The sequence below is a fragment of the Cucurbita pepo genome, chromosome LG16 (genome assembly GCF_002806865.2).
Source record: "Cucurbita pepo subsp. pepo cultivar mu-cu-16 chromosome LG16, ASM280686v2, whole genome shotgun sequence".
Classification (NCBI taxonomy): Eukaryota; Viridiplantae; Streptophyta; class Magnoliopsida; order Cucurbitales; family Cucurbitaceae; genus Cucurbita; species Cucurbita pepo.
The window spans coordinates 6,120,983-6,131,867 of record NC_036653.1 but is presented as its reverse complement, the minus strand read 5'-3'; the positions used below and the strand labels follow the sequence as shown (position 1 = coordinate 6,131,867).

The window sequence follows — 10,885 nt, the reverse complement described above, 5'->3', positions numbered from 1 at the left end:
TTTTTTTTTTTTTTTTTTTTTTTTTTTTTTTTTTTTTTTTGGGTTTGTTTCAAAGAAACAATAAATATAGAGTTAGTTTGAAATTCTCATACCCACCATTTTTTTTTTCCAAATAAAGTCGACAAAAAGAAATATATAAATTGAACATAATACCAATATTTTAAAAACAAAATTAAATAAAATCTGACATGTAAAGCACAAATTATTTATAAGATTAAAAATTAAAATACCATTTTAATATTTATATTTATATTTTATTTTATTTTAGTCTAGTTCAAATTTAATTCTATATTTTGAAAGTTGAAAATATAAATAAAGAAAAATAAAAAGAATATTTAATTTAAAAAAAATTAGAGGAGCATGTGCGTGGGCTAATAAGCAGTTGGGGGCGGAGTTGGGGGCGGATTGGTTTGAGGAGGCAGTCTCTGTGTTGGCCCTTTCGGCTTTTGAGCTTTGAGCCCTCTCCTCTTCTTCTTCCTTTCTTCGTTCCTTCTACTTTCCCTGTAAGTATCGAAGCTTTTTCTCTTCCCTTCTCTTCTTCAGGCTTCTTCCTAATTTTCTAGTGTTTACATTCCGCAATCTCCTTATTTCACTGAATCCTTTGATGGATTGCTTTATTTTGTTGCAGATCACTTTCGGAATTCGACTATTTCGGTCCGGTCTTTGATCGATTGTTGGAGGCTCAAAATCTGTAATCATCCAGGTCAATCTCCTCTTCAGCTACCATCTTCCATTTTCTTTTCAATTTTACGTAATGCTGTAGCGCCTATGAACTTCCATTTCTTTTTTGGGGTTGGGAATGCCTGCAGCTCAGCCTAGAAATGCACCATTTGATATTATTGGGAGTACTTGCTCATACAAGTGTTGTTTTCAGAATTATAGGAAAGAGCAATGCTCTTGAGTCTATTAAAAAAAAAAAGTGATACTCATTGGGTTGGTCTTTTTAATCATTCAATTTGGTGTGGCTTCTTCCAATACTCATTGGTTCTTCAATTTTTATTTTGTTTGTATGGTAGCTCTATTCATAACCATTGTATACAGCCACGATGTTTCTGGATGTCTATTAATTCATGATCTTATTGCTACTGCTTTGATGGCTGTCTAAACTTTGCTAAGTACAAAACATTACAAAATTAGTTAGAACGAGAGACAATTGAAAACCCCTCGATTCCTTTGTTATAGAAATCTAATGGGAAATATTGAACCCAGCCAATGCCCTAACCTTCTCCCAAGAACTGTCTGCATCTCCATTTTTTCTAGCCAAATTTTTTCTTAGATGGAAATTGAGTAGCTTGCCATAGTGCATCCCCCGTCCCAAAGTGTAACAGCTCAAGCCACCGCTAGTAGATATTGTTCTCTTTGGTCTTTCCCTTTCAAAATTTTCCACAAGGTTTTAAAACGCTCCCTCAAAGTTTTAAAACGCGTGGATAATAGAGAGGTTTCCACACTCTTATAAGGAATGCTTCGTTCCCCTCTCCAAACTGAGGTGGGATCTCACAATCCACCCCCATTGAGGACTCGATGTCTTTACTGGCACACTGCCCGGTGTCTGACTCTGATACTATTTGTAATAGCCAAAATCCACTACTAGCAGATATTGTCCTCTTTGGGCTTCCCCTTTCGGGCTTTCCCTTTCGGACTTCCCCTTAAGGTTTTAAAACACGTCGGTTAGGGACACATTTCCACACCCTTATAAGGAATGCTTTGTTCCTCTCTCCAACCAATGTGGGATCTCACACAAAGTTAGGGCGAAAAATAGAACAACTCCCTTCCTCCATCATATACTAGCAAAATTGGCTGCAAGCCATTTGCTTCCAAGCCTGAAAGAAAAAGTCTTCAATTGCACTTAAAAACAAATTGTCATCCCAAAAGAACATGCACCATATGCTTCAAAGCACTTTTACAAATATTGCAGTACTAGGATCCCCAAAGAAGAAAAGAAAATCTTTGCATGAGGTCGATAGTGTCAATCCTCATGTGAGAATCTTACTGGGTGAAAATGCTAACATTCTTTGTATTTTCTATTGAGGGTTGTTGGAAGGGAGTCCCACGTTGGCTAATTAAGGAGATGATCATGAGTTTATAAGTAAGGAATACATCTCCATTGGCATGAGGCCTTCTGGGGAAACCAAAAGGAAAGCCATGAGAGCTTATGCTTAAAGTGGACAATATCATACTATTGTAGAGGTCCGTGATTCCTAACATGGTATCAAAGTCATGCCCTTAACTTTGCTATGTCAATATAATTCTGAAGCGTCGAACAAAAAAGTTGTGAGCCTCGAAGGTGTAGTCAAAGGTGATTTAAGTGTCGAACAAAGGATGTACTTTGTTAGAGGACCTTAGAGAAGGAGTCGAGCCTCGATTAAGGGGAGACTGTTTGAGAGCTTCATAAGTCTCAGGGGAGGCTCTATGGTGTACTTTGTTTGAGGGGAGGATTTTTGAAAATTGTTGGGAGGGAGTCATACCTTGGCTAATTAAGGGGATGATCATGGGTATAAGTAAGAAATGCATCTCCATTGGTATGAGGCCTTTTGGAAAAACTAAAAGCAAAGCCATGAGAACTTATGCATGAAGTGTCCATATCATACTATTGTAGAGGTCTGTGATTCCTAACATTTTCACAAACCGAGGAGAACAAAGAGGGAGTGAAGGGTGAGGTCCGCACAAAAAAGAGAATAAGTAGCTAAAGGTAAACTCTCAATAAAGATTAGAGGACCAACAATTAACATCCCTACTCTGAGGCAAGGACATAATGCTTGCAACTGAGTGATCAAAGAAGGAGAATAATTATAAAACACTCTGGAAGAAGAGCTCCTAAGGCATCAAGATTAACATTGTCTCATTATTTCCAAATGTTCCCACAGATATTGCGATTATCCCATTCGATCGGCGATACATGTATTATTCCATTTACTTGCACCAATTTATACCCACAGATATCTGCTAGCGGTGGGTTTTACCACTATGCACTCCTTTTTCCTTATTCTTGGATCTTCAGTTTAAAGTTTGATCGACGTACCTAACGAACTCGCAAAAGAAACAATAATGGCACTGTTCAATAGTTTCCTTAGTCTCACAATAAGTCCCCAAGGCTCTGGCCGGTATCCGAATTAAAACATAGCAGGCTACATGAATTCATACTTGAATGCAACTTGTCTTGACCTCTAACTAGAGCTCATCTTTTTTATGTAAATACTCACTGAAGAAAACCCGTGTTCTTTTCAGGCTTCCAGTTTTTTAATTTTCCACAATTGATGAGTTTTTGCTGTTAGATTGAAGCTTTCACTTCAACATGAACCCTTACTCTGGAGATAGTGTAAGCTGCTAAAGTTCTAAACCTAGGTGTTTTCATCAACCAATAATATGAAATGGGGATTTAAAGATGTATCCTTTCTACAGGATCAGACCACCGTAGTTGGTTTCGAAGTCCCAAAGTCCCCCGATTCAACCTATAACAATGAATACCGTGGGACCGAAGACGAGGCACGTGATCCACCATTTGTCCCACCTCATTTGCAGCACACCTTACTCAGCCACCCAGCAAGTAGAGATACCAGTGGAACTCTTCCATTGCCTCAGAATGTAATTCTCAACCATCTTTTTATTGAAAACCGAGACACCCCACGCTCCGTCGTAGCTCTTGGATTCACACACCGTTTTCATTCAAAATACGTCACGGTTGTGCTTTACAAACCAGTTCACAGAACAGGAACTAGCCGAGCTTAGTTATGCACATACATCAACAACATTCACTAGAATGACATGGCTACATGGATTTAGCAGTAGAAAATGTTCATGACATGTGATATGTCATTGAAGTTAGAGTGGAAGCATATAACTTCACCAAGTAAATGAAGGCTGACAACGTAGATATTGTACCTCTATTTCTTTTCAACTCTTCACTGCAGTAATTGAAAACATTCAGACTGCTAAATATGCAAATTCTTATTGACATAAATGTCCAGTCGACTTTTTTGTTCTTAAATCTTATTTAATCTACGAGTTTAGACTCGAGCCACGAACCACCAATGGGTCTAGATATGCACTGTTTAGACGTGCAAGTTACTGAAAACCATTAAAGTTTGCTGTATCTTAGGTCTTACTTCCTCTTCAATGGCTCACACATTAAAGTTTTGGTCGATTTTATTTCCTACAAGTTAATGTTGTCTGCCTCAGCCTTCTAGTTTTTATTGAACCTTAAACTGATATCATTTCCAAAGAGTTTACTTTTGGAGGCGAAGTCCGTGACATAGAACCCAAAATTTAATACCCCTGCCGCCTTGCATTAAGGAGGACCACACTTGATTTCGATATGTCGTCCAGAAATTCCAGATGAGTTATATGTCGTTTGTTGGATTCAAAGCCAACACTCCCTAAAGATCATTAAGAACTACAAAACTTGATGGTTGGGTGAGCTAAAAAAGGAGTGGATTTGTTAGAAACTCACGAGAAAGGCCACCTCTCCTCGACACCATCCTTGAGAGCCCAGTGAATGCAAAGCTGGTGCCATATCTGCCTGCTCCAGCTGCTCACGAGCTCATTTAAAGCTCTTTTTGCCCTTTTTAAACCCTCTGCGCCCACTCCCAACACAACCCAACCCCAACCCGTAAACTCAATCGCTATGGCTTCCCTTTTCCCATTTCTCTTTTATCTCCTCTTCTTACTTCTTCTATCTTCTCCTTCCCTATCAATGGCTGCTCGCTGCGTCCCTCCCAGCGCCCCCAGCACCATTGTTACGCCCCTTGCCACTCCCGAAGCGGAAGACTATGAGACCGTCAAGCCTCAGCTGAATCGGAAGAGGCTTGTTTTTGGTGGCAATGAAGTCAAAAGCTGCCTCCCTAAAGGCTTCCGCCGCTCCTCTGCGCCTAGCCGCTTTGTTAACTATCATACTTCTGGTGGCTGTTCTTCAACCACTGATCATTCCATTAATACGCCTTGAAAATAAACAATTTTTGTTGTATATGCTTTCTGTTGTTCTTCACCATCTTTTTATATGTTAAGAGATTTCTTATTTATCTCTCTCTCTATATATATATATATAATTTGTTCTCCAAAGATTGTGGAAACTCAGGTCATCAAGCTTCATTACATATATGATTACAATTCTTATGTTATCTTACTCAAAGTCACTCAGATATTTGTTTCGGTTTCAATTTATTCGTTAAATTTGTTAAATTATAAATTTAGCCCGTGAACTTCGATATATGTATTTATTTGGTCTCTTTCAAATTTTGTGAGACAGATAAGAACTCTAATAAATTCAAACTTTATGAACTTGCATTTTATATTTAATAAAATCTTAAATTTTTAATTTCAAAAATTGGGTATCTATTTGTAATTTATTTATTTTTTTTCAATTTTAGATTTATGCTAATTTAGTAAATATTATGTTACACAATCAAATAATTTTAAACATTAAAATAAAAAACTCCTCTCGTTCGATATTTGAGGATTTATCAATCTATTGGCACGACTAAGTTTAGGGCATGACTCTGATACCATGTTAGAGGAATACGACTCTCCACAATGGTGGCTTTGCTTTGCACTTCCCCGGCTTTGCTTTGCACTTCCCCAAAATGCCTCATAACAATGGAGAGAGTATTCTTTGTTTATAAACCAATTATTATTCCCTAAATTAGTCCATATAGGACACTTGACACAGTCGCACTTTTGAAGGCAGCGGTCTAGCGATTGTGATTGTGCGACACTCACTTTCCAACGACAAGTGAGTTAAGCCAATTTGTTCTTGCGTAGCCTACGGCCAAGCGACGTATGATCGAGCCTCTAGCCTCGGTTTTAAAAGAAGGTTTTAGAAAACGAGAAAAGAGAGAGATTTTAGAAAGAGACGTTATATAAGCAAGCAAAAGAGAGATAACAACGGCTTAGTATATATAACCTTGGGTAGGGGTGATGTGGGAGGTGGGACTTTCATTATCCAACTCAAACATTAAAACTTTTACCAAAATTTAGGTTAATTAGCTAATTATGCTATCCTAAAAATATTTTTATTCTTTAAAAAATTAAATTATTGTAGTTTATAAATCTAGAACCCACGGGCTCTCGTGTTCCGCCGCTCGCATTTATTTGAGACGGCGGCGTTCAGATCGTTGATGAACCGGTTCATAGCTTTATCGGATGTTCCATTGGGTTTCACGGCGTCTTCCAACGTCTTCCTCACTTCTCTAACAGCAGTTCTATACTGACTCCCTGATTTAAGATCCATCAGACGGTTAATCTTCTCCGAAACCTTCTCCTTCGATATCATCTGCCGTCCATCTCTCAGATTAATCCCAACCGTCCAATCCTCCACCACTAATTTCCGATTTGTGAACTGATCAGTAAGCAAAGGAAAACACAACAATGGTACATTACACCAAATGCTTTCCAGAATCGAATTCCATCCGCAGTGACTCAAGAACCCTCCGATTGCCGGGTGAGCCAGCACTTGATTCTGACGGCACCATGTCACGATCATCGAACGCTCACCTACCTCCTTCCGGTACCCGACAGGCAACGGATCGGTGTCGTTTGAGCTCACAATGTCGGGTCGGATCACCCAAATGAAATGGACCCCACTCAGTGAAAGCCCATAAGCGATTTCGGTCAGGTCCGTCTTGGAGACGTGGGCGTAGCTTCCGAATGAAACGTAGAGGACCGAACCATGGGGCTTGGTGTTTAGCCAGTGGGTGCAGTCGGACTCGGGCCATAGGCTGGTTGCCACGGAGGATTTGGTGAAGCCACGTGGGAAAATGGGCCCGATGGCGTAGAAAGGGATTTGGGCTTGTAGAGCGGATACGGTGTCGTTTTCCAACTCTTGTACGGTGTTGCATAACACGAAATCTGCAGCCTTAACGTCGTGAAACGCTGCGAATATGATTTGGTGGCAAACCGACGTCGTATCAGTCTCTTGCAAATACGACATCGTATCTTGTGGATTGATTGGGGACACTCCCGGTATGTAATCTATAGCGTCTTGTCGAACGTCTGATTAAGAATTTAATTACAATTAATATATAATTTAAGTAATGATTGTTAGACGAACACGACTCTCCATAGTGGTACAATATTGTCCACTTTGAACATAAGCTCTCGTGGCCTCACACAATGAAGAGAGTATTCTTTGTTTATAAACACATGATCATTTTCTAGATCAGCCGATGTGGAACTTTCATCATCCAACATCTCCTCTCGAACAAAGCACGCCTCCCCTTAATCGAGGCTCGACTCCTTTGGAGTCTTAGTCATTTTTTACTGCATTCGTACCTACTTTCGAGGAGGTTTGACTCATTTTTCTTTTTGGAGTCCTTTGTTCGACATTTGAGAATTTACTCATCTATTGACACAACTAAGTTTAGGACATGACTCTGATACCATGTTAGACGAACACAACTCTCCACAATGGTATGATATTGTCCACCTTGAGCAAGGACCTCACACCAATTGAGTGAGTATTCTTGGTTTATAAAACCATAATTATTCCCTAAATTAGCTGACTGGGACTTTCATCATCCAACAATGATCATGGTTTATAATCAAATAATAGTATCTCCATTAGTAGGAGACCTTTTCGAGAAGCCTAAAGCAAAGCTATATTGGACAATATCGTATCATTGTGTAGAGTCGGGTTTATTTAACAAAAGTAAATTACCTTGACATTCAAAATGGCGGTTCTTGCGGAGAAGATTCAAGTGATAATAGAGCGAAAAAACCAAGGCGGGTTCCGTCCAGAACGAAACATAAAGGAGATTTAACTTCTTGGCCACCTTCGACGGCCACACGAAGAACGTATCCGCTATAAGACAACTCACCGGCGCCGCTCCTCCAGACGACGCCGTTTTCACAATCTTCTCAACCTCCTCCTCCACGTGGGCGGAAAAGACATGCAACAGCGACCCCATAAACTGGTCATGGTTCAACGAGCGATCGAATCCCAGTGGAAGGCCGTCCGACACGGTTGTGTACCGTATGTCGAGCCCGGAGTTCCGTACGCCGGAAAACAAATCATCGAGGGGTGTGGAATGGGCGGTGGAGGTTTGGTGGTGGATGGCGTGTGTGTTGATGAAGGTGAGGGTGAAGCCACGTGCCGCGAGGTGAGTGGCCAAGTGGACGGAGGGGATGACATGGCCTTGTAGAGGGTAGGGAATGAAAATTGCGTGGGGGTTTTGGTTGTGGTGGTCCGATTGTAAGGCCATCTTTAGGTTCGATTTTGTGTTGCCTTTAATCCAAAGTTTAATTATGATCGACACAATGAATTTATAAAGGGTATAATGGCAGCCATTGCTGAAAGAGAAGGAAGAAGATTGAAAATCGCCTTTAAGATTCACCAATTACAAGAGACGATAAGGAGACCAAACTAAAGTGCGTTTGACGAGAAAGGATAAAGGTTGACCAACCAAGCGGTGTTTCGTGTCTTTTTTCTTTCATATGTATCCTTAACTACGTACCTTTAGAATGGAAGCTTCCGACTTCATTGTAAATATAACTTCGTGTAAGATAGAGACTACTTCACCCACTGGCTCAACTCTACTCGAGCCACATGCTACCCCATTGTCTCATGTTAGACTTGGGTCACAGGCTGGTTCCGATCGAAAGATAGAGACTATCCAAAATTGAAAGAAAAACTTTGTGTAGCCATGTCCCATTGTGATTTTCTTTGGGATGTTTATTTAACACATCCTTATTATATTCATCACTCTGATCAGTCTGGGTATTCACTCGTTCCAATCAAAATAAATGGAACAAATTACCAATCCTTGAGTCAATAATTTATGCATAAATCAAGAAGTTGCTCTTCAAGTTCGGAGATACAATCAAAGGCGGCCTATTTCTGAGTTTTGCATCTTTTTGAGAAATTCAATAATTCCTTGAGAAGTCTGAAAATGCAAACCAATCAAAGGCGGTCTATTTTTTGGTTTTGCATCTTTCTTGGAAATTCAATAATTTCTTGAAAGTCTAAAAATGCAAACCAATGTGTCTAGATCATCAGCAAATACTTGTTTAGAGTTAACTTGATGGATATTTTCATTACTGGGAAGACAAAAGTGTTATTGGCCTACGCTCTCTTCTCAAAGACAAGTGGAGTGTTATTGACCTATACTCTCTATTTTCACTACTGGAAAGACAAAAGTGTTATTGACCTACACTCTCTTCTCAAAGACAACTTGGGTGTTATTGACCTACACTTGTAAAGACAACTTGGGTGTCATTGACCTACACTCGTAAAGACAATTTGGGTGTCATTGACCTACACTCGTAAAGACAACTTGGGTGTCATTGACCTACACTCGTAAAGACAACTTGGGTGTCATTGACCTACACTCGTAAAGACAACTTGGGTGTTATTGACCTACACTCATAAAGACAATTTGGGTGTCATTTATCTACACTTGTAAAGACAACTTGAGTGTTATTAACTTACACTCGTAAAGACAATTTAGGTGTTATTGACCTACACTCATAAAGACAAGTTGGATGTGATTAACATACACTCTCCAACTTGAGGGGAGTGTTGAGATATAATATTTGGAGAATATATTATTTATGGAATATATTTTAGATATTACATCTCAATATTCTTTTCTTTAGGATTTGATTTATAGTATATTTTATTTTATTGTCAATATTTAATTAGTCTGTATTTTCGTTATTGGTAAGTATTAGTTGATAGCTTGTATCTTATTTAAATGATATAAATAAGAACAACCTTCCCAATTCTATTTATATTTCTCATTCTTAATCCTTTCACAATTTTTTTTTTCTTTCTGTTTTGGGTATTTGTCTTGTTATCGCTACTCACTAACTGTGACAATAAATGTTTGTGGTCGTGTGACAAAACTCCATAAATGTTACTATGCATATTTTTTATGCAAGCTAATATAGAGATGTCAACCTTAATTAGAGGGTGGATCAAGCATTAACTACATCCTTAATAGCGAAGGGACAATGAATTGAGAATAAAAGGTACCAAAACAGTTGGAAAGACATAATTTTGCTGTTGGGTTTTGGGAACAAAACACTGCTTCAGTTTTGCACATGAACTTGTCACCTTGCCTTGTCTTCAACCTATTGTCCCACTCTCGACATTCGACATTATTGTCCTTCGCTCTACAGTTCTCCTTGTCCATAGTTAATTTTAAAATGGTTACGATCACTTCAAAACATGTTTTTAATCATTCAAAATTAATTAATTTTTTTAATAACTTTTAATAATAAAAAAAAACATATATTGCCTTGATTATTTAATGCCTCTCATACACTCATTAGATGTAACATATTTTTATTAAAAACTATAATTATTGGAAGAAGACCCTCTTAAGAGGCAGGGGACACTTTGTCGAGTTCAAATTAAGAATAAATAATAATGTGTCGGCTAATATCGAAATCTGATTGGTCCATGTCATCAGACACTACCCAATAACCGATGTTGATTAGTCCATGTCATCAGGTAGCACCCAACCGCCGAGGATGTTGACGCTCAATCTCAATATAATATCATATAACAAACATAAAAATTGTGTAGAACTCATAAAATAAAATAATATATCATTAATGTTATGTCATTTAGTATATGTTATAAAAAAAAAAAAAATTATTCGAAGAAAAAAATGGATAATAATATTATAAAATGTTCCCTCTAATTTAATTACAGGTGGATTTAAATCTTAAAGGCCCTGCCCTGATCTCCTGCCCCTGCCCCACAAGTTAAAACATGTCTGACCCTTTAATAATTCTATGTAGATTTACTAACAACAAATCCACATCCAAATCAATCAAACATAGTATTGTCAATATTTGTTATTTGTTTGAAATGGTCGAATATATATATATATATATATATATATATATATATATATATATATATATATATATATATATATATATATAT

General features: G+C 38.2%; 2 protein-coding genes across 2 annotated transcripts; one reads left to right on the top strand and one right to left on the bottom strand.

The window, feature by feature from the left end:
• Positions 1-378: 378 nt before the first annotated feature.
• LOC111776918 (SNF1-related protein kinase regulatory subunit beta-3) lies at positions 379-5,112 on the top strand. The gene is made up of 4 exons (XM_023656329.1): positions 379-503; positions 629-703; positions 3,226-3,316; positions 3,400-5,112. The coding sequence occupies exons 3-4, from the start codon at positions 3,293-3,295 to the stop codon at positions 3,724-3,726; spliced, it is 351 nt and encodes a 116-aa protein (XP_023512097.1). The 5' UTR covers positions 379-503; positions 629-703; positions 3,226-3,292; the 3' UTR covers positions 3,727-5,112.
• An 817-nt stretch (positions 5,113-5,929) lies between these two features.
• Positions 5,930-10,124, bottom strand: LOC111777049 (UDP-glycosyltransferase 86A2). The gene is made up of 3 exons (XM_023656491.1): positions 10,046-10,124; positions 7,649-8,215; positions 5,930-6,984 (listed from the first exon to the last, which is right to left on the bottom strand). Exons 1-3 carry the CDS (start codon positions 10,122-10,124, stop codon positions 6,044-6,046), a joined length of 1,587 nt encoding a protein of 528 aa, XP_023512259.1. The 3' UTR covers positions 5,930-6,043.
• Positions 10,125-10,885: the final 761 nt, after the last annotated feature.